This window comes from Amblyomma americanum, chromosome 10 (assembly GCF_052857255.1).
Source record: "Amblyomma americanum isolate KBUSLIRL-KWMA chromosome 10, ASM5285725v1, whole genome shotgun sequence".
Taxonomy (NCBI): domain Eukaryota; kingdom Metazoa; phylum Arthropoda; class Arachnida; order Ixodida; family Ixodidae; genus Amblyomma; species Amblyomma americanum.
Window position 1 is genome coordinate 144,658,079 of NC_135506.1, and position 23,495 is coordinate 144,681,573.

The 23,495-nt window shown below is 50.3% G+C and overlaps 1 protein-coding gene across 7 annotated transcripts in view; it reads left to right on the forward strand.

Moving 5' to 3' along the window:
- Nucleotides 1-23,495, forward strand: part of LOC144106417 (N-acetyltaurine hydrolase) — an 891,210-nt gene that overhangs the window by 307,878 nt on the left and 559,837 nt on the right. For all 7 annotated transcript variants that reach the window (XM_077639226.1, XM_077639227.1, XM_077639228.1 and 4 more), the window contains exon 3: nt 10,375-10,565. In XM_077639226.1, coding sequence (XP_077495352.1) covers nt 10,375-10,565 — 191 coding nt within the window. The remainder of the gene's footprint in view (nt 1-10,374; nt 10,566-23,495) is intronic.

Here is a 23,495-nt window from a genome sequence, read left to right on the forward strand (position 1 = left end):
GCAGAGGCGCACTGACCCGTCTTTCTTCCCGACGCATACGACGGGGTGTGCGTACTCGCTCCCGATTGGATAAATCAGTCCCATTTCCAAGAGTTCGTTTACTTGGCGGCTGACTTCGGTCTTTAGGAGCTCTGGGACTCTATACAGGAATGACCGTTTAGGTTGGTGCCCATCTTCTAGTTCAATGCGATGCTGACCGACCTTTGCAATACCCGGCATCTCGCGAAACAGGTCCGAGTATTTGGCGAAGACAGTCCCTACCCCCGCGCGCTGCTACTCGCTTAAGTGAGCTGGTTGCTCCTGAATCAGCGGAGCAATGCTTTTACCATGTGGTACGCGGGTTGTGTATTCTACTTCCCCGAACTCTGCGTCTTCGTCAAAAACGACACCCACGTGTCCGGTTCTAGGCGAAGTAGGCGCCGCGGCACTGGCACTGCTGTTCCCCTCTCTGCACACCTTCGGGACGCTGCTCGCAGCTTCTTGAATCGCCCAGCCGCGCGCCACTAGGTCAAGGTCGCGAGAGAGGAGGACCTGGACCGTGCGCTGGAATGCGATCGGGAGCGTGCGTGCACACGAGAGACTTCCAGAGAGTTCCACACCATCTCTTTCGGCGGCTGGCGCCCGGCGCTAGCCGCAGCGGCCTTACAGGCAGCCTAGGTAGCGCAAGACGGACAGCTGGGGAGGTCTGCTGCTCCTGGTCCGACGGGGCTGGAAACTCAAAGGGCCCGCGCCGCTTGCGGCAGGGGTCCTCTTGCAGCCGGGTATATCTGTTGTCTATGCCGCCGTCGCCCTTGCCGTTTCGCCGGCTAGGCGATGGCTGTTGCGAGGCGCGTCTCCTTTCTCTGTCCTTTTCTCTCTCTCTCTCTCCTCGCTCCCCTATACTCTAACTCCTCTATCCGCAAGACATAGCGGAATTGGCTCAACCGAGAGCCAGTTGGAAGCCCGTGCAACAACAGCCTAGATAACGCACAGGCATGAAGCCAGAACCGGTCGCCGGGACGAGTTCTTCGACAGAACATTGGAGGCGCCGGGCTGCTTCTAGCGGTCCTTATGACACAGAGCGGCGCGTACCTTCAGCTCAGTATAACACGGCTCAGCTGTGTTTAGCCACATCATTTTGTTTTTAGCTTTAACGCGTCGTCTTATGGGTACATTTTTGTCTCCCGTGATGCTGATCCTCTTGCACTGCCGCGGTTTAAATTTTGTAAGTACGTTACATAATGATGGCCGCGTGATCAGTTATGAATCATTTACATTGTGTTCCTCGCCTGGTATGTTTGTTTTTAACCAATTAGTACAGCAGCACCGTAGATACTGATTTGTACTGTTAACAGCATGCATTTGAATACACGAGCTTGAGTGCACCTTTCCTGAACATGTTAGTAGCCGTATATTTTTTTACTGAAACCCGAACAGTGCCTTAAAGAGGAGCTGTTATTTTAAGCTTGTTCTCCGATATCTCCATGCCTCACGTGAATTAAAGGGATGATCAGCGTTAGCTATTCCACGTTGTACTTCTACTGTTACATTTGCTTTGAATACCGCAGCCATGGATTAGAGGGTGGTGATTGCGGTTTGGTTTTGGCTGAGTTACAGGCTCTGTTGACAGAGTCGCGAAGTGACCGCAGATGCTTTGAGTTGATGTCTACTAGTATGCTGTGGCCGGGAGCCTTCCGCTCAGGTTGTGAAAGCATTTCTGCCCGTTTTTTGGTGCGAAAGCACTAATCCCAAGACCGATACCCCGAGCAAAATCTTGTCTTGCTTCAAGACTTTGATTTGAGATAGTTGGTTATAGCATGACATGGTTTACGCAAAAAGCGTAGAGGCGCTAAAAGACGGAGACAGCCCACACACAAGACAGGACTGGCGCCAACTTCCCATTCTTGAGTACGCTTGCAGTACTTGGGATCCGTCAACCCAATGCAACATTGCAAAACTTGACCGCGTGCAGGCACATGCTGCTCGGTTTGACTTTTCGAAAAGATCTCGCGATCTTTCCAAAAACCTGGGGTGGCCGCTGCTTGAAACCAGAAGAAAATACCTGCACTTGTCTCTATTTTATATCATCTTTTACTCTAGAACAGGCATCGACAAATATGGATATCTAAAGAAATAAACATATGTATCTGCACGAACGGACCATTCTCTAAGGCATGAGTGGAATGGTTTGCCTGAAGAAATTGTTTCCGGGACTCCTTCGTCTTCTATCCAGGATCTTAAAAATATTCTTTTTAATGGGTTTTAGCATTGCTTTTAACTTCTCATGCCTGTTTTCCCACTTACCACAATACAGTGTGATGAAGTGACACAAATATCAACGCAACTACGTGTATACGTGTCGTTTTATTTTTCACTGCTGGTTTCCTGCCTTTCAAATTGCAACTGAATTTGTATTATGTATTATCTGTGCACTCATATTGTTTTTTTCTTTCCCCCTACACTAATGCCTGCAAGGGCGCTGTAGGTATGTAAATAAACGAATAAATAAATAAATAAAAATAAATAAGTTTATTCATGAAAAAAAAGGTTAATAACCACACTAGCAGGCAATGATAAAAGCAGAACAAATACAAGCGTTGATATATACTAGTGGTGACATAAAAGCACACGTTTCAAAACGACCAAGCAATGATTATGTCGCTGTTAATGAACCACTAAGAAAACTAATCCCTTCTGACAACGAGACAGATGGCTTGCTTATGCAGATAAGACCCTTCTGCTTGATGTAATAAGCTTCGATGATTTACCGCTCTAAAGACAGATTACGGAGGAGGCTTCGGTGATTAGAACTCTCGCCGCACCTTACCTAACGAAAATTAGGAGGCACTTCTTAGCATACGTAACTGGCGCGTTCGCGTGTGAACAAAAGACACACTCATATCTTCTTTACGCAACACGTGAGAAAAATTTCAAACGCCGAAGCATGCTCGGTAATATTTTGGCCGCACCTGTACATCGGTTTTTGTGTCGCCCCCGCGCTAAGTGAATATTGCCGCACTTAGTTTAGCCATCACGCTACCGGCTCCCCCGTGCGGTCTGTCTCAGACCTTTGTCGCGCGCCGGACTTCGTCCTCTTCTGCTCGGTGCTAGGCCCTGCCGGTTACGCTCTGCGCAGTGTGCTCGCGCACTGGGATTGAACGTCCTACCGGCTCCGTGACATTTTTCGTGCAGCTGCTGGGTACGATCTATGTACGAAGAGGTCCCAGGAACCTCCAGCGCTCAGCCACACCCCCTGGACACGACACCTGTTTACAAGTCAAGCCGCCGCTTGAGAGGTTTAGCTCCCGAGTACAATCCCCTCGCCGCGCCATCCCGCAAGATGACCTCTACGGTGGCCAGCCAGACCTTCCAGCAAACTGTGAGTTCGCCACCGCTGCTTCTTCATTCGCCTCGTACGCCCGCGCCGTTTCATGGTGACAAGTTTGAAGATGTGGAGGACTGGTTGAACGGGTATGACAGGGTCTCTGAATTTAATCTGTGGGACGAGGACCGCAAGCTTCGGAACGTCTACTTTGCCCTCCAGGACGCCGCTAAGACGTGGTTCGAAAACCACGAGTCCGCCATCCACACCTGGCAAGACTTCCGGCGCCAGTTGCTGGATACGTTCAGCAGCAACGAGCGGAGGGAGCTTGCTGAATTGGCCCTGCAATCGAGAGCGCAGCAGCCAAACGAGAGCGTGGCGATGTTCGTGGAGGACATGACCCGGCTTTTCAACCGCGCTGATCCTTCGATGTCGGAAGCCAAGAAGGTGCGCCATTTGATGCGGGGCGTCAAGGAGCAATTGTTCGCTGGGCTCGTGCGCGATCCTCCGGCTACAGTCGCCGATTTTCCAAAGGAGGCGGCAGGCATGGAGCGCGCCCTGCAGCAGCGGTTTGCGCACTACGGCCGTTCCTCAAACATCACTGCTGTGGAGTGCCACATGCCGAGGCCCGGGGATGAGAACACCTCCCTCCGAGAGCTCATCAGGAGCATCGTTCGCGAAGAGCTGCAGACGCTTCGCTCTGTGGAGCAGCCTCCTAGTGTCACCGCCATCTCGGAGGCTGTCCGTGACGAGATACGCCGCACGGTGCAGCCCACTCCACCGCCGCCACCGCCAGCGCCCTATGTGATGACATACAGCGAGACATTGCGAAGTCCTGCGCCACCACCGCCGGCGTTCTACTCTCCTGCCCCTACCGCGCCGTCCCACCGATTCCCGCATACGACAGCGCTGCCAGACGACCGCCCACCCGTCACGAAGGCAAACATGTGGCGAACGCCGAACAACAGGCCCCTGTGCTTCCATTGCGGCGAAGCAGGCCACATCCGTCGTCACTGCCCGTACCGCCGGATTGGCCTGCGTGGCTTTTCGCCCGACGCACCCCTGCCGCGCTATGGTGAACGACCCCGCGAGATCGATCAGTACCTAGCGGCCAACGTCCCACCTGTACCCACTGCCCAACGTCAGTCCAGGTCACCGTCGCCTCGACGGTTTTCTTCACCAGTTCGCCAGTCCTACGTCCGGCAGTCCTCCAGCCCGCGCCGGGAAAACTGAGGACGGCGACCCCCGGAGGTAGGGCCGCCGTCACCGGACATAATGACGAACATCCTCCGCTCACTGACGTTAGCATGCGACCCGACCTCCGACTCGACCAGAGACGCCTTCTTCGCTTGACGCCTCAATTGGACAATCTGAACGACCCTTAAGTCCGACGACTTTTCGACGAACGGAGACGCCTCCGCTTGACGCCCCAACCCGACCGCGAGAACGATCCCCTAGTCCGACCTCCCTCACACAGCGTTTTTCTGACGGTGACCAAGCTTCAGCTGAAATCTCGGTCATCGTTGATGGCCGCTGCGTGACTGCTCTCGTAGATACCGGCGCCGATTTCTCCGTCATGAGTCGTGGTCTGACGCTTGTCCTGAGGAAAGTACTGACACCTTAGCCTGGAACACACATCCGGACAGCTGGAGGCCATCTGGTGACACCGCTTGGCGTCTGCACCGCTAGAATGGAGATTCGTGGTGTCACCTTCACTGCCTGCTTCGCTGTGTTGGCTCATTGCTCGAAGGACCTCATCCTCGGGTTAGATTTTCTTCGGGAACACGGTGCGATAATCAACCTCCGCGAACTTGTCGTGACGTTCTCACCTCATTGTGCCATAGCCGACAGCAGCGAGCCCGACAGGCCTGTTTTTCGCGTGTTTGATGACAATGTCACGCTACCACCACACTCCAGTTTGTTTATTACGGTGGAATGCTCCAACCCACGCACTCCTCACGGGGTTGCGGAAGGTAACCTGTCGTTACTGCTGAGTCAACAAGTCTGCGTTGCGCGGGGTGTTACTTCCCTCCGCGGACTGCGAACGCAGCTTTTTGTTACGAACTTTAGCGCCGAATACCGCCACTTGCCGCAAGCAACCGCCATAGCCTATTTCGATGAAATTAGTGACTCAGTCTCCCACTGCGCCTGCTCCCTCAACGATACCCATGCATCGACGTCTGACGCCCCCGTTATGACTGACGTGAACCCCGACCTAACCGCCGATCAGAAACACCGCCTCCACATGATCCTCGACTCTTTTCGTGACTGCTTGCGACCACTTCTAAAGTTCGACAAACATCGGTCGCTAAACACCGCATTGTAGTGGATGAAGGCGAGAGGTCTATACAACACCACCCCTATCGAGTGTCTGCGAAAGAACGGGAGGTGATTCGGAGGCAGGTTGAGGAAATGCTCCGCGGCGAGGTTATCCAGCCGTCAACAAACCCGTGGGCTTCGCCCGTTGTGCTGGTCGCCAAGAAGGATGGCACTCTCCGATTCTGCGTCGACTATCGTCGCCTCAACAAGATTACTAAAAAGGACGTTTATCCGTTGCCCCGAATTGATGACTCGTTCGATCGCCTGCGTCATGCCCGATACTTTTCCTCTCTTGATCTACGCAGTGGGTACTGGCAGATCGAAGTCGATGAACGTGACCGTGAAAAGACCGCGTTCATAACGCCTGACGGTTTGTACGAGTTCAAGGCGCTCCCCTTTGGCCTGTGTACCGCTCCTGCCACCTTTCAAAGAATGATGGACACTGTCCTGGTTGGCCTCAAATGGCAGTCGTGTCTCGTCTATCTTGATGATGTGGTTATTTTCGCTGCGACCTACGAAGAACATCTCAAACGCTTGAGTGCAGTATTGACGGCCATCCGATCAGCCGGTCTATCTCTAAAACCCGAAAAATGCCACTTCGCGTACCAACGGCTTAAGTTTTTGGGCCATGTTGTGACACCTGAGGGTGTCAGCCCCGACCCCGACAAGACGGCTGCTGTAGCTGCGTTCCCGACTCCCACTGATAAGCGAGCTGTGCGCCGGTTTCTTGGCCTCTGCGCATATTACCGACGCTTCGTGCAAGAGTTCTCCAGGCTGGCTGAGCCTCTCACACGGCTGACAAAAGACGATCAGCCTTTCGTCTGGGCACAGGAACAGCAGGACGCCTTCGAAAAGCTCCGCAAACGCCTACAAACAACGCCCATTCTTGCCCATTTTGACGAGGAGGCGGATACAGAACTTCACACCGATGCCAGCAACATTGGCCTCGGTGCAGTACTCGTCCAGTGGCAAGATGGTGTTGAGCGTGTGATTGCTTATGGCAGCCGCACGCTGTCTCGGTCCGAGGCCAGTTACTCAACCACTGAAAAGGAGTGCCTAGCTGTTGTGTGGGCGATAACGAAGTTCCGGCCCTACTTGTATGGTCGCCCGTTTCGGGTCGTGAGTGACCACCACTCACTGTGCTGGCTCGCGAATCTTAAAGACCCCTCGGGCCGGCTAGCTCGTTGGAGCCTTCGCTTGCAAGAATTTGATGTAACAGTTGTCTACAAGTCGGGAAACAAACACAGCGATGCAGACTGCTTGTCCCGTGCTCCTATCCCGTCCAGCTCTGATGACCTCGAAGATGACCCCCTCTTTATTGGTGCTCTGACCACGTCCGACCTCGCTCAACACCAGAGGGACGACACGGAATTGCGGCCACTCATCGATTATCTTGAGGGTACCGCCTCGTTACCGCCTCGTCTATTCGCGCGTGGCTTGTCGTCGTTTTGCTTGCGAGATGGCGTCCTCTACAAACGAAATTACGCCCCGACGGACTCTGGTTACCTGCTCGTGGTTCCAACGGCGCTCCGCACTGACGTTTTGCAGGCATGCCACGACGAGCTTCCTTCCGGTCACCTCGGGTTTTCTCGAACGATGGCACGAGTTCGTCACCGTTATTACTGGCTCAGGCTTTCTGCGACTGTCAAGCGTTATGTACGTACTTGCCACGAGTGTCAACGTCGGAAGAAACCACCTTTCAAGCCGGGTGGCTTGCTCCAACCCATTGCTCCGCCGAGAATTCCTTTCCACCAAGTCGGCATGGACTTACTGGGCCCATTTCCCACGTCATCATTGGGTAACCGGTATATTGTGGTTGCCACCGACTACCTCACCCGGTATTGTGAGACGAAAGCCCTTCCCCGCGCCACTGCTGCTGAAATTGCTGACTTTTTCATCATCAGCATAGTCCTCCGCCATGGCGCCCCTTATGTTGTTTTAACTGACCGAGGCACAGCGTTCACGTCCACGCTTACTCAGGAAGTTATGCGGCTCAGTGGCACAAGGCATCGTAAGACCTCAGCTTACCATCCTCAAACCAACGGCCTAACGGAGCGCCTCAATAAGACTATCGCTAATATGATTTCTATGTACGTCGACGACGACCATAAGAACTGGGACGAAATCCTTCCGTACGTCACGTTTGCCTACAATACTGCCCTTCAAGAGACGACGGGGTTCACGCCATTTCGTTTGGTACACGGCCGTGAAGTCGTGACTATGTTGGACACGATGTTGTTGCCCGATATTGCCCGCCCATCCGTTGCCGACGCTGATGCATTCGTTCGCCATGCAGAGGCTGCCCGCCGGCTGGCTCGGCAACGAACCTGCGTGCGGCAAGAAGTCGATGCTCACCGCTATAACCTCCGTCACCGCGAAGTCATTTTCCAGCCTGGCGACCAAGTGTGGGTTTGGAGCCCCATACGTCTGCGCGGTCGCTCCGAGAAGCTTTTGCGCCGTTACTTCGGCCCCTACGAGGTACTCCGCCAACTCAGCGACGTTACGTATGAAGTGCGCCCGCAAGGGAGTGTTCGTTCTTCCAGACGCCCGCCGACATCCGAAATTGTGCACGTCGCAAGACTCAAGCCATACCATGCCCGCTAGGACAACTCTCACCACGTTCGGTGCCTGGGATTCTGTTAACACCAACACGTGACTCCCCCTCACTGTCAGGCATCGAGTCGATGCCTTTCCAGAGGGGAGGGGCAATGCCGCACTTAGTTTAGCCATCACGCTACCGGCTCCCCCGTGCGGTCTGTCTTCGACCTTTGTCGCGCGCCGGACTTCGTCCTCTTCTGCTCGGTGCTAGGCCCTGCCGGCTACGCTCTGCGCAGTGTGCTCGCCAGGTACTGTTCTGCCAGGGATTGAACGTCCTACCGGCGTCCGTGACAATATTATGTAGCCAGGTTGGACAGACGCATTGAAACGTGCCTTGAAAACAACAAGATTTTAAAGATTTTTAGATATGTGGACGACTTTTTGGTAGTGTTTTGAATCTAAAGGTCACCAGCTAGCCGAGCTTTTTGCTTTAAAAAACATCCTCGATGTAGCTGGTAAAAGTTTGCCCGACCTGCTGCACCCGGCCCCGCAAATTATGTTCGGCACGAAGCTTGCGGATTACAGGGCGTCGAATGACATCCGCAAAGCGGGCTTTAAAGGCGGCCCAAGTCGTTATGTCGGCTTCCTGATTACCGTACCAGAGTTTGGCGACTTGCGTTACGTAAAAGACGACGTCGTTGAGCTTAAGGACGTCGTCCCACTTCCGGGTGGTGTCATAGTATTTCTTTTTGCATGCAGCTTACAGGTTTGTGTCAAGTTTTCTAGCTTGCGATGAACCGATAACATACTCACCTCCAATCCAACTGTATGCTGTCTGAGACTGCCTTTCCCTTGAGGCGCGGTTGAAGGGTCGACCGAGATGTCGAGATGTAAAAGCAACTTCGCCCTTTCCTTGACGTCCCGTCTGCTCTCCATCAGGTAGTCACACGCAGTGACCGAACGCTCCGCGAGTTCTACCTTGAACGATTAATAACTGAACGCCCCACTCCACTTGTAGCCAACACAGAGCTATGCGCGTGTGTTTTAATTCCTCCAACATCAAATAATCACGCGCACAACCTGGACACATATCTTATTGAGTACATAGTTTGTATATAATACTTCTCCCCCTCTATTCCTGTCCCCTCACCTCTTTCATTTCATTTCTCCATTTTGCCGGCTATCCTTTATCTCCGCTGCCCCAGGTGCTCAGGTGCTTCAGTATCGATGGCAGATGCCGGGGCTAGCAAAAATCTTTTCCTTCCTTTTTACTATTATTTTAACAAAAACCACTTTTACCATCCTTTCCTTTCTTCAAGAAGGAATTTTCGTATTGAAATTGGGAAGCAACCGGAAATGACGAAGTGGTGTTATATATAGTAACCGGAAATGATGAGCTGGTGCAGTATGTCGTTACAGGGAATGACGAAATTTCACACTCCACGTTACGAGTCAGAAAAAAAAAAGATCTAGATCAAAGACATGCTTTCGCATTCCTTCACGTACGCAGACTTAAGTGCCCGCAGAATGTTTTGCACCGTAACGCAATTGCGCCGCTTCTAGGCCTTAGGAGAGCCGCCGATTTGTTGGCAAGCGTATTTCATGTTAAAGTAACCAGAAGCGCCAGCGGTGATTGAATTATCGTTGCGCATTCGTATACCTGCATTAGAGGCTCTTTAAACTGAAACTTGATTTGATATGACATACAGTGTCTGGTCATGTGAAATGCTGGCAGTTAGCTTCCTCTCTGATGCCGGCAGAAGAAATGATAGCCATGCGTGCTTCGACAAATAAAACAACTCAGCACATATGGAAGGAACGTCTTTTTTCAGTTTACGGTCGGCTACACTTAGGCCATTGTAAAAAAAAGAAACAAGCAAGGAAACAGCGCAGTTCGAACATGTGTGTTCGAGGGGCTTATCTTCTTGTGAATATATTAAACAGTGTGTGCTAACAGGACGTACACAGGAAACTTGGAGATGGAGACAGAGGAAAGAAGCGGAAGAAGCGCAAAGAAGCTTCTTTCCTCTGTCTCCAAGTTTCCTGTGTACGTCCTGTTAGCGCACGCTGTTTAATAGAGATGTACCAACTAGCCCGTCAGAAAGTTTTACTACAGCTTCTTGTGAGAGTCATTCATTCTTTCTTGCGTGCAACAACAGTTTAATATGATTAGTGTTGCTCGTTTAGGCCTGGTGTGATACAATCTACCCCTGCAGGTACAGCCATCCGGAGAACCTGCGTTTTCACGGGGCTGACGTGGAGGAGGCCGTGATGCAGGAGATGCGATTTCTACGTGCCAGTGGAGGCGGGGCTCTGGTCGACAACACGTGCCGTGGCATGGGCAGGAATGTGGAACTCATGCGCCGCGTGGCCAGGGACACAGGACTGCACGTGGTCGCCGGCACAGGTGCGTAGTCTGCACGGTCTATATGGAACCCGATGCGGTTCTCCAATGCCTGTCCGAAAGAGGTCAAGGAAAGAATGGGGAAACAAGTTTTTGCAATGGCGGTTCTGCGAGTACCTGCCTACACCGAAGGACCTGGTTGAAATACACCTGCACAGAATGGCCAGACAAAGAGAAGCCCTGTTGTCGAAACGTCACCTAGCGGACTGTGCCTCCCACACCATTGATCATTTTGCCTGCTTCTACGGCTATTCAAACATCGTCTTGGGCTGAATGACGAAAGTGAGGGCACCATGACTGTTTCACTTCTCGGTGCGCCCCTCAGCGGCGCCATGTGGGAAGGGGGAGGGAGGGAATGAATGCAGCGCCGTAGTTGTGGGTTACGGACATGACCACCTCCTGCGCGTACTCACAAAAGGCAGCAGCGGAGCGCACGCGTTAGGTCCCAGCTCGTATTCTACTACAAACAATTCTGTGATAGCGATGGGGTTTCCAGGCCGCATGCACTCGGTGTTCATGATGTTACGAATGCCGTAAAATTGAGCGCCAGAAGGAAGGAGGAACTAGCCAGGAAAATTCTTGTTCACAGGTCATCTGCAGAATAACTTCGCGTGGGACTGGCTAAGGCGATCTTACCGCGCGACTGACGCCGCGTAGCTTTAGCGCTCTGAGGCCTCTGTTCGTTGAACATAAGGGAAATGCTTATTCTCAAGCGGCCCAGCGGTCAGCATGTGCGTTTGTTGCGCAATGGGAATTTTTTAAACTGATCATTTGTAATCCGTAAGGCATGTAGAAATTTTTGACATCTTACGATATGAACGTCCTTACGTTGTCTGAAACAAGCTTGCCACTTACGACACGTATTCTACCTCAACCCATTTCGTATAGCCGACTAGTGTTGTAGGTAGGCGCCTGCACTAGTAGTCGGCCTGGAGAGTCTTTATGCAGCGTGTACAGCGGTGTCTCAGGGCATTCCGAAGGAAAGACCGGAGCCTCTAACAGGCTCCTGCTTGGCTTGGCATGCATGCATGCATGCATCCGCTTGTCTGGAGAAAAAGTTGCGTACGGCTGTTTGACACTTGCTGGCGTCGGGACTATGCCACGCTTCGCATCGTTGACAGCATTTCACGTTACGATCTCTCGTTTGATCTCGCACGCGTGCCCCAGCCACTCGCCTTGTGGACGTCCCAAAGTCAGACTTCACTCTATTGTAGTCTTCAGGCATATTTTGTACGCGCAGAGTGATGTCGCGGGCAGCCTTGAAAGGTTTCAGATATGGTGATCATTTTTTTTACATAAAGTTAAATCTTTTGCCGAATGACTCCTTGGCTGCGCTTGCAGGCGACGTCTAAAGGAATTTCAAAGCTTCTTCGCACTCATTGTACTTTTTAGGCGCCAAAACCACACACACACACACAAGAGAAGGAAACGAGACAGAGCGCCACTCACAACTGGTTTAATTTGGGGAAGCCACATACATGCCTATATATACAGTCAACCGGCGCCTGCGCAAGGAGCATATTCATACATCAAGTAGTATACGATAAACATCTTTCAAAAAACTGTTTTTCCGCCTTGTATAAAGATAATGACGTTTCACTGACGCACAACTGCCTTTCTTGCTGATATAGAATGCTTCAATAAGTTTTCTTGCTTTTACATTGTCACTCCTGGCCAGAATCCGCACCGTTGAAAAACATGGCTCACAAGAGCGCGAAGGGCAGGATCTAATATGTTTTGGTAAATTTGGGCCCTCTTTATTTTGTTCCACGTTTCTTTCATGTTCCCTGATTCGCTCATTGACACAGCGCCCGGTTTGTCCTATATAGGAACGACCGCACGAGAGGGGAATTTCGTATACTTCCCCTTCGGTACACCTCATGAATTGTCGCCCGTGCTTGGCTCCGCAGCCTGTTTCTTTTTGTTTTTGCTTTCTTTTTTTTTAATCGAGGGCAAACACTTCCGAGCTTCAGGGGGGCTGTGAAAACGAGCGGGACACCATGCCTGCTCGCCACCCTTTTCAGGTTGTGGGCCAACTTGTGCACATACGGCACCGCCACAGGTCTCGCCTCTTCTCGAGGGACCTCTGCCCCAGCTCTCACTGCCCTCGACTTCATCTTCTGCAGCAGGCTTTCGGCGACCCCTGTCACGAGCGAACCAGGGTATCCGGCTGAAGCCAGCCTGGCCAATTGGTTGTCGAAACTTAGTCGCATCTTGTGAACACATGACTTCTTCAGTGCAGACTCAAGACAGAGTGAAGCAGTGCTTCTTTTTACTAGCCTTGAATGCGCAGAGTCAGATGGCAGAAGTCCTTTTTTTGCTCGCGGGGCGTAAGCCCAACACACATGATCCTTCCAGAACTCAATCTTGGGATCTAAAAACTGTAAAAAATGGTCCACAGGCAGTTCACATGTAAAATCTAAGCCTTTTCCATGTTGTATAAACAGAGATAAAACATCGTGTGCAGCTTCAGCAACATTCAAGCTTGCGTCCTTGGTTAAAATAATCAAAAAATCGTCCACATATCTATAAACTTTATAAACTTTGTTAGACGGTAAAACCTGATGATTGACTTGGTCCATTTGTGAAAGAAAGATGTTACATAATACTGGCGCAACGCACGATCCAATACAAATGCCCGCATTCTGCAGAAAATACCGCTGGTCAAATGTTATAAAAGTGGACTCCAAGTAAAACTTTAAAACAGTTAAAAAATCACGAATAGAAATACCTGCAGAGTTCTGGTAGGAAATATCATTTCTTTCAATACATTCCCTGACTGTAGTGAATAGGGCAGCGTGGGGTACAGAATAAAATAAATCAACAATATCCACTGAAAAAGCACACCCAACCTCAGCTTCAGATTTTAGAAATTCACAAACTTCTTTGGATCTTTTCGTTAGAAACGGATCTCCCACTTGTAGTTTGCTCAAATGCTTTAACAAGAAAAGACTTATCTGCTTCTGCCATGAACCCTTTTCCGTTACTATTGTTCTGAATGGGAAGCCTGGCTTGTGCGTTTTAACCGCAAAGAACACTCTCAGCGCTTTACTTTTGCTTTTGGCAATTTCTTTAGCAAGGCTGACCAAACCCAGACGTTCACACATTTCCACAGCGCGGCTTTTTACTTTCGTTGACTTCACAGGGATGAGTGAAAAATTCTTAATCGCTTCAGTAGCTCTTATCGAGAAGTTATCATCAGTCATAACTACTAACCCGCCCTCTTTATCAATTTGAAGGAGTGTCAGTGAATTATTGCTAAAGTATGACACAATGGCTCCAACCGACATTTCCATGCGACGCGTAGGCCTCGGGTACCCAGATTTATGAAGACAGTCAACGCCCTCCAGAAGGCACATTTCTTGCTTTTCTGGATCAGCCTTACTTGCGATGCGTCGATTTACGGCTACCAGTTCATGCGGTGGCACCTTTGGCTCAATGCCGAACTTGGGTCCTTTTTGAAGTACGGACGTCATCTCATCAGGCAAATCAATGTCCCCAACAACTACCAAACCACTCACGGCTTTCTTCACGTCCTTTCCCGCTTCTTTGAGCAGACTCTTGAGGATGCACATCCAGAGTTGTTCTGTCATCTGGGATGCCAACCGCTTGACAGACCGAATGTTCTTTCCAGCGAGCCAGGCAGGATATTGCGTGGAACAAGCAGTGCGTAGAAGGTCGTTGAGCAGGCGAATTTTGCGCCACAGGTCAGACCTCAAAATCTTGCTTGTTCGTTAAACGTGTCCCCATGAAGGTAACACTGGGCGAAATAGGGCACTGACTTCTGCGGGAACCAATCCATTCTTGATGCAGAAGGCGATGCTTCTTGCGCGACAGGTGTTGGCGACGACAGGTGTAATCCAATCACCAATAAAGCTTGGAGACGACACACAAACAGAAGGGCCCACTGTATTAGAAATATAGCTTAAGAGGACTTCTTGTTGGGCAAGTTGGTACTTGAACATTGTACTTTTTAGGCGCCAAAACCACACACACACAAGAGAAGGAAACGAGACAGAGCGCCACTCACAACTGGTTTAATTTGGGGAAGCCACATACATGCCTATATATACAGTCAACCGGCGCCTGCGCAAGGAGCATATTCATACATCAAGTAGTACACGATAAACATCTTTCAAAAAACAGTTTTTCCGCCTTGTATAAAGATAATGACGTTTCACTGGCGCACAAACTGCCTTTCTTGCTGATATAGAATGCTTCAATAAGTTTTCTTGCTTTTACATTGTCACTCCTGGCCAGAATCCGCACCGTTGAAAAACATGGCTCACAAGAGCGCGAAGGGCAGGATCTAATATGTTTTGGTAAATTTGGGCCCTCTTTATTTTGTTCCACGTTTCTTTCATGTTCCCTGATTCGCTCATTGACACAGCGCCCGGTTTGTCCTATATAGGAACGACCGCACGAGAGGGGAATTTCGTATACTTCCCCTTCGGTACACCTCATGAATTGTCGCCCGTGCTTGGTTCCGCAGCCTGTTTCTTTTTGTTTTTGCCTTCTTTTTTCTAATCGAGGGCAAACACTTCCGAGCTTCAGGGGGGCTGCGAAAACGAGCGGGACACCATGCCTGCTCGCCACCTTTTTCAGGTTGTGGGCCAACTTGTGCACATACGGCACCGCCACAGGTCTCACCTCTTCTCGAGGGACCTCTGCCCCAGCTCTCACTGCCCTCGACTTCATCTTCTGCAGCAGGCTTTCGGCGACCCCTGTCACGAGCGAACCAGGGTATCCGGCAGAAGCCAGCCTGGCCAATTGGTTGTCGAAACTTAGTCGCATCTTGTGAACACATGACTTCTTTAGTGCAGACTCAAGACAGAGTGAAGCAATGCTTCTTTTTACTAGCTTTGAATGCGCAGAGTCAAATGGCAGAAGTCCTTTTTTTGCTCGCGGGGCGTAAGCCCAACACACATGATCATTCCAGAACTCAATCTTGGGATCTAAAAACTCTAAAAAGTGGTCCACAGGCAGTTCGCATGTAAAATCTAAGCCTTTTCTATGTTGTCTAAACAGAGATAAAACATCATGTGCAGCTTCAGCAACATTAAAGCTTGCGTCCTTGATTAAAATATTAAAAAAATCGTCCACATATCTAAAACTTTAAAAACTTTGCAGAATGCGGGCATTTGTATTGGATCGTGCGTTGCGCCGCTATTATGTAACATCTTTCACAAATGGACCAAGTCCTTCATCAGGTTTTACCGTCTAACAAAGCAGTGCAAACAAAGCAGGGGGCCAGTTGGAGGAAAATGAACATGTGACGAAAACTTAAAACAGTTAAGCACAGGTGGTAAAAGCAAAAAAGCAACAAATCACGTAACATCAGTGGGTCATCTCGACGGCAAACGGTCTTCAGTGAACGGCGGTGCAAAATTGCAACAAAAACGGAAAGGGTATGCAGTATTGCATGAAGCGCAATGCCAGCCAAAAGATATGAATTAAGCGGAATTATATTAATCTAATGCAGACTGCATGACAATAAAGACAGAAACGTTTTACATTTACCAATGCTCTTGGCAAGCCTATTTCTGTGTGCGGAAGAATGCGGAAAAATTAATTATGGTAGACACCAGTACGACAGCGCATCTCAAGAACATTCGCTCGTGATCACTACGTTTAGAGAAGTGGGGAGAGAAAATTAGAATTTGTAATTTATTCTTTCGAGATAGAGTAAATTCGGGGGAAAAGTTCTAATTTTGCAGTTAACCGCCGGTGTGCTACTGTTTTTCAACCAAGGTTCTCTTTAACTAATGTAATACTGCTACGGAAGTTATAATTACGAGAAACAAATCTTGCTGCGCGGTGTTAGCCGCGTTCAAGCTTTTCTACAAGATTAGAGCTTTGAGGATCCCATAACGCGCAAGCGTATTCGATTACCGGACGAACATTTGTTATGTAAAGCAGTTCTTTTACTTTCTGGGGGCTTTATAAATATCACGTCTAACGAGGTTTAATATACGAGATGACTAAGGTTAAGTATTCAATATATCTGCTCTATGTTAAATTTTCTGAAAAATTGACCCCACGTTATTTCTAACGTTGGGCCTTTTCAAGAAGTAGTCCGTCCAATTTATACACTGATCTCACAGGAAAGCGTTTACGGGTGAGTGACACAAGTTGACATTTAGCAGTGTTCCGAGGCATGCCACACTTAGTACACAAAGCATGAATTTTGTTCAGATCATTCTGCAAACTACTAACTTCACAATCACTTTCTACATTACTTTATATGGCACAATCATCAGCATATAACCTCACTTTGCATTCTAGATTTTCGAGAATGTCATTTATGCTGGCTAAAACGCTAGCCACCACATACTGCTGATTGTCGTTAAATAAAACGTTGATAAGTACTAAAAAATCATCAACATACATAACGTTTTAGGCTGTTTTAGTTCGAGCTCTAGTGCATTGACTTTTACCCATGAATTACCGGACGACAATGCTATTACATTTTTAGACCTTGTTTTACCTTTTATTTGCACCTATGCTGGACCTACGCCTCACAAACCAAGAAAGTCTTACTTTCATACAACTCCTGCCACTCCAAACATATCGAAAGATGTATGGCAACCTTATGCCTCAGTAACGCACTAGAGAAAAGCTGCTTCCATACTGCGCAAGAAAGCTCTTTGCAGTAAGAGCGAAGATCATCATCATCATCATCAGCGCCATTTATTCCTTAAAGGCCCCAAATGGGGTAGTGCATAAGGGGGGGGGGGGGCGATCGATAACATATATATCAATGGTCAGCATTAGAAAAACGAGAACAGGCACTACAATACAATAATACAATATCAATACAAGGATGCCATAATATGTAACAAAGCAAAATTCAAAATTAATAAAATAAAGAATAAGTAGTATAAGTGCAATATTATCAAAAATGCAGCACGGGCCACAATCACATAAACTAGAAAGAAAAAAAATTACGCAAAAAGGAAATCCTTGTAGTTATTTGTTGGCATGGACAGCTAGTTTATTTCTAAACTTAAGTGTGTTGCGCTCGGATGCTATTGATTCGAGTAATTCATTCCATGCTGCAATTAGGCGGGGAAAAAGGGCCTGTGAAAAGCGTTAGTGTGACCATGAACACTCACTTAATTAAAATGGCTGCGATAAGTTCGTAGTGGCGGCTGTAAGAGAGAGTTTGGCCGGTGAGGAAAATGATAGTATAGTTTAAGAAGCAAAGTTGTGCAATTTTTCGTCGGATTACCTGTCCATTATGATAAATCCAGGCGCTCACAAACAACGACACCGAGGGGACACCCGTAAACGCTTTCCTGTGAGATCAGTGCATAAATTGGACGGACTACTTCTTGAAAAGGTCCAACATTAGAAATACCGTGGGGTCTATATTTCAGAAAATTTAACATGAAACAGACATATTGAATACTTAACCTTAAAGTCATCTCGTATGCTAAACCTCGTTAGACGTGATATTTATAAAGCCTCCCAGAAAGTAAAAGAACTGATTTACATAACAAATGTTTGTCCGGTATTCGAATACGCTTGTGCGGTATGGGACCCTCAAAGTTCTAATCTTATAGAAAAGCTCGAATGTGGGCAAAACCGCGCTGCAAGATTTTTTCTGGTAATTATAAGTTCCGTATCAGTAATACATTAGTTAAAGGAAACCTTGGTTGGGAAACACTAGCACACCGCCGGTTAACTGCAAAATTAAAACTTCTTTCCCGAATTTACTCTGATCTCGCAGGAATAAATTAGAACTTGTACATTTTCCCTACCCACTTCTCTAAACGTAGTGATCACGAGCGAAAATTCGTGAGATGCGCTGTCGTACTGGTGTCTACCGTAATTAATTTTTCCGTATTCTTCCACACACTGAAATAGGCTTCCCAAGAGCATTGGTAAATGTAAAACGTGTTCAAATTTTCTGTCTTTTTTGTCACGCAGTCTGCATTAGATTAATATTGTCGCCGACAAACGTAGGGTGACACGAAAGGGGGCTTTTAATCCGAAGGCCAAGAGGACCAGCAGCGCGCGTCTTCTTCTTCTTCTTCTTCTTCTTCACCCCAGGTATATGGCACATACCCACGCGGGGGGATTGGCCAAGGTGTAGTTGAATAAACGCGCTTCCGAGCGGCAACGTCTTCTTCGCTTCCACACGAGCCCAGCCATGCCGTTCGGCCGCATGGCGGCGCTCGCAGAATGTGGACAGTGTGGCATTGCCCCCCGCCTTTCAAGAGGCATCGCCTTGTAGCCTCCGGCAAAGGGGAAAAACAAAATTGAGGCACAGAAAGTGCGAAGGTGCGTGTGGCGGCGGCACTGAATGTGAACTCCGACAATTGCTAACAGGCGTAATACGGTTTCATGCGGGCCACGTGGACGACTCCAGACTTGGGCGGTCGAGAAGAGCGGACGACTCCTTGAAGGAACACTTCATAGTTGACCTCGCTGAGTTGACGTAGCACTTCGTAGGGGCCGAAGTAACGGCTCAGAAGCTTTTCAGAGCGCCCGCGCAAACATATAGGGCTCCATACCCAGACGTGCTCGAAGGGTTGGTAAATCACCTCCCTGTGGCGGAGGTTGTAATGCCGGGCGTCAGTTTTCTGCTGATGTCGAATCCGTTGTCTAGCAAGGTGGCGAGCGGCTTCTGCATCACGAACGAACTGGTCAGCGCCGGTAGCAGACGAAGGGGCACAATCTGGACGCAGCAGGGCGTCCAGCATGGTCAGGGCGTCACGGCCATACACCAAACGGAAGGGAGTGAAGCGCGTCGTTTCTTGGAGGGCGGTGTTGAAGGCAAACGTGACGTAAGGGAGTATTTTGTCCCATTTTCGATGGTTAGCGTCAACATACATAGACACCATATCTGCAATGGTCCTGTTCAGCCTCTCAGTCAGACCATTCGTTTGAAGATGGTAAGCAGCCGTGTTTCTATGACTGGTGCCACTAGACGCAGGACATCATGTGTAAGAGCCGAGGTAAACGCGGTTGCCCGGTCAGTTAATACAACCGCGGGGGCGCCGTGGCGAAGCCCAATGTGGCGAGGCGAACAAAGAACTGTGCAATTTCAGCCGCGGTGCCACGGGGAAGAGCCTTGGTTTCACAGTAGCGGCTGAGGTAGTCCGTGGCAACAATATAGCGGTTACCCATGGAGGACACTGGGAATGGGCCCAGTAAGACCATGCCGACTTGCTGAAATCGAATTTGCGATGAATCAATTGACTTCAGAAGGCCGGCCAATTTTGTCGGCGGTATCTTCCGTCGTTGACACTTACGACAGGTTCTAACGTAGCGTTGGACGACCGCAGCAAGCCGACGCCAGTAGTACCTGTAGCGGAGGCGTCCCAACGTTCTGGAAAAAAACAAGGTGGCCAGAAGAAAGGTCGTCGAGGCATGCAGCGAGAACTTCCTGACGAAGCGCGGTTGGGACAACGAAGAGATACGCAGTTTCGGTCGGGCCGTAGTTTTTCTTGTAGAGGACTCCATCTATTAAGCAAAATGACGAAAGTCCGCGAGAGAAGAGCCTGGGTGGAGACGGAGCGGTTCCTTCGAGGTACTCGATTAGAGGCAACAGTTCGAAGTCGACCCTCTGGTGGCGGGCAGCGTCGGATGTGGTGACAGCGCCGAGGGAAGCAGAATCGTCGTCGGGCTCTTCTGGTGGGCACTGAAGAGGAGCTCGGGAGAGACAGTCTGCGTCGCTATACTGCAAAATGGCATTTTTCTGGGCCAGTTGGTATGAATCCATGATTTGGGCCAGCATGAACTTTGGGACACAAACGAAGACAGACACGTGGAACACGGAACACACTGCTGACTAACAACTTTAATGTTGTTAGTCAGCAGTGTGTTCCGTGTTCCCCGTGTCTCTTCGTTTGTGTCCCAAAGTTCATGCTGGCCCAAATCATGCATCGCTATGTTGCTGCCCTACTTATACACGATAGTGACGTCGAACTCTTGCAACCGAAGGCTCCACCGTGCAAGGCGCCCCTATGGATCTTTGAGGTTCTCAAGCCAACACAAGGAGTGATGATCGCTGACGACTCGAAACGGGTGGCCGTACAGGTAGGGGCGAAATTTGGTGATTTCCCACACAACAGCGAGACACTCCTCTTCCGTGGTGGAATAATTCATTTCGGCACGGGACAAAGTGCGACGTGCGTATGCGATCACGCGTTCCACACCGTCTTGCCACTGCAGAAGCACCGCATCGAGGCCAACATTGCTGGCATCTGTGTGCAGTTCCGTGGCGGCTTTCTCGTCGAAGTGACCAAGGATAGGCGCAGATTGGAGGCGGGCCTTAAGTTCTGTGAAAGCTGTTTCCTGATCCTGGCCCCAGAAAAAGGGTTCGGAGTCTTTTGTCAGGTGAGTCAGCGGCTCTGCGAGCTTGGAGAAGTTTTCAACGAACCTCCTATAATAGTCGCAAAGCCCCTGAAAACGCCGCAAGCTTCGTTTATCTGTTGGCTGGGGAAATGCAGCAACGGCGGCCGTCTTTTCTGGGTCAGGGCTGACGCCCTGAGCACTCACAATATGGCCAAGAAACTTGAGCTCCCTAAATGCGAACTGGCACTTTTCAGGCTTCAGAGACAGACCTGCGGAACGAATGACCTCGAATACAGCACGAAAACGTTTCAGGTGCTCCTCGAACGTGTCGGAGAAAATCACGACGTCGTCGAGATACACAAGGCAGGACTGCCACTTCAGGTCAGTTAATACGGTGTCCATCATACGAAGGAACGTTGCAGGGGCTGAACACAACCCGAAAAGAAGCACCTTAAATTCGTACAATCCGTCAGAAGTAACGAAGGCGGTCTTTTCTCGGTCACGTTCATCGACCTCGACTTGCCAATAACCGCTACACAGGTCGAGTGACGAAAAGTAGGTAGCATGGCGGAGGCGATCTAATGAGTCATCAATGTATGTGCGGTAGTGGATATACATCCTTTTTGGTAGCGTTGTTGAGACCTCGATAATCCACGCAGAACCGTAGGCTGCCATCTCTCTTTACGACGAGAACAACAGGTGATGCCCAGGCACTCGTCGATGGTTGAATGACGTCGTCGCGGAGCATTTCGGCGACTTGGCGGCGGGTGGCATCCCTTTCCTTCGACAAAACACGATAAGGACGCTGACATAGTGGTCTCTGGTCACTATCGACGATAATACGGTGCTTAGTTATTGGCGTCTGAAGAACCTTAGAGGATGACGCAAAACAGTCGCGGAAAGAGTCAATAAGGCTTTCCACGCGGCGTTTCTGATTAGGCAGAAGGTCAGAGTTCACGTCGATTGTAATCCCCGGTGCCGTGTCCTGTTCCGCTGTTCCGGGGTCCGTTGTGGATAAGGAACATTGGACGGCATGCTCACCAAGTTCTTCAAAATGGGCAATCACTGTGTTTCTCGTCAAATGTTGTGGTTCGCTACTAAAGTTGGTCACTAAGAGCTCGGTACGCGCGTGAACAAGGTTGACAAGGGCGCGAGCAACGCAAACTTGCCGAGACAGTAGCAGCGACATGTTCGCTTCGGCAATGCCCCGAGTACCGAAGCTGGTATCACACTTGACTATGACAAACATGCTTGCTCTCGACGGTATCGTTTTGTGGTCGTCAGAGATGCGTAGTGCTGCTCTGTGCGGCTCGAGGTCTGTAGCAATGGCTCGCTGTGTCGAAAACGATACCAATTGCTCATGCAGGTTGACGACCGCGCCATACTTTTTAAGGAAGTCCATGCCGAGAATCAGTTCTTTGGAACACTCTCGTAGCACGGCGAAGGAGCCAATGAAAGTTGCACCTCGAATCTTTGTACGGCAGGTGCAGACGCCAACCGGCGTCACCACATGGCAACCAGCTATGCGTATCTGTGGCCCATGCCAAGGTGTTAGAACCTTTCTGAGGGTCGTGGCTAGGTGGCTGCTCATGACCGAAAAGTCGGCTCCGGTATCCACGAGTGCTCACACGTCATAGCCATCGGCGGCAAAAAGAATTTCGGCGGCGGAAACAATTATTTGACAACTCGTCGGTGAGATGTTTGGTGCCGTCGTCGATGGGGTCGTCGGTGAGGTCATCGGTGCGGTCGCCGACGCGGTCGTCGGTGGGGTCGGCGGTGGCATCGTCGTTGCTGTCGGTGGCTGGGGTCTTCGGCGTTCGGGTCGTCGCATACAACCGTCGGATGGAGGCTGTTCACTCTCTGCGGCAGCAGCGGTCCTACCCCCGGAGGCCGCCGTCTTCAGTTTTCCCGGCGGGGGGACGTGCGTCTGAATTGGCCAGCGGATGATGGGTGACTGGGAACCCGTCTTGGAGACGGCGACCTAGACTGACGTCGTGGAGGCGATGAAGGCAGCACATGATCGGCCAGGTACTGCTCAATGTCTCGCGGTCTCTCACCATAGCGTGGTCGAGGTGCGCTCGGTGGAAATCCTCTTAATCCCATCCGCCGGTATGGGCAGTTGCGGATGACATGACCAGGCTCCCCGCAGTGGTAGCATAGTAGCCGGTTCTTGGGTGTGCGCCACACGTCCGCTTTTCTAACAGGGCGCGGGTCATGCAGCTCGACGGGGGGAAGGTATCCTTGCGTTGGTTCAGCAGCAGGGCGGAATGCCTGTGGCACTGGCGCAGGTCTCCGCAGGGCTTCGCTGTAGCTCATGATGTACGGTTCCGGCTGTGGTGCCGGTGGTGGCTGGACCACTCGCCGAATTCCGTCACGGAAGGCATCGGCTACAGCTGCAACACTGACAGGTGGAGCATCTAAGCAGAGGTTGCGCAGTTCTCGAACCACACTCCGCACAAGCTCTCGAAGCGCCTCGTCTCCGGCGACTGGCAGTGACGCACAATAGTTGGTGGCCGCAAGACTGCCCAGACGACCGTACTGCGCACTGTGTTCCTACAAGGAACGTTCCATGGCCGTGGCTTCTTTGGCGAAGTCAGCGACGGTTCTTGGAGGGACACGTATGAGGCC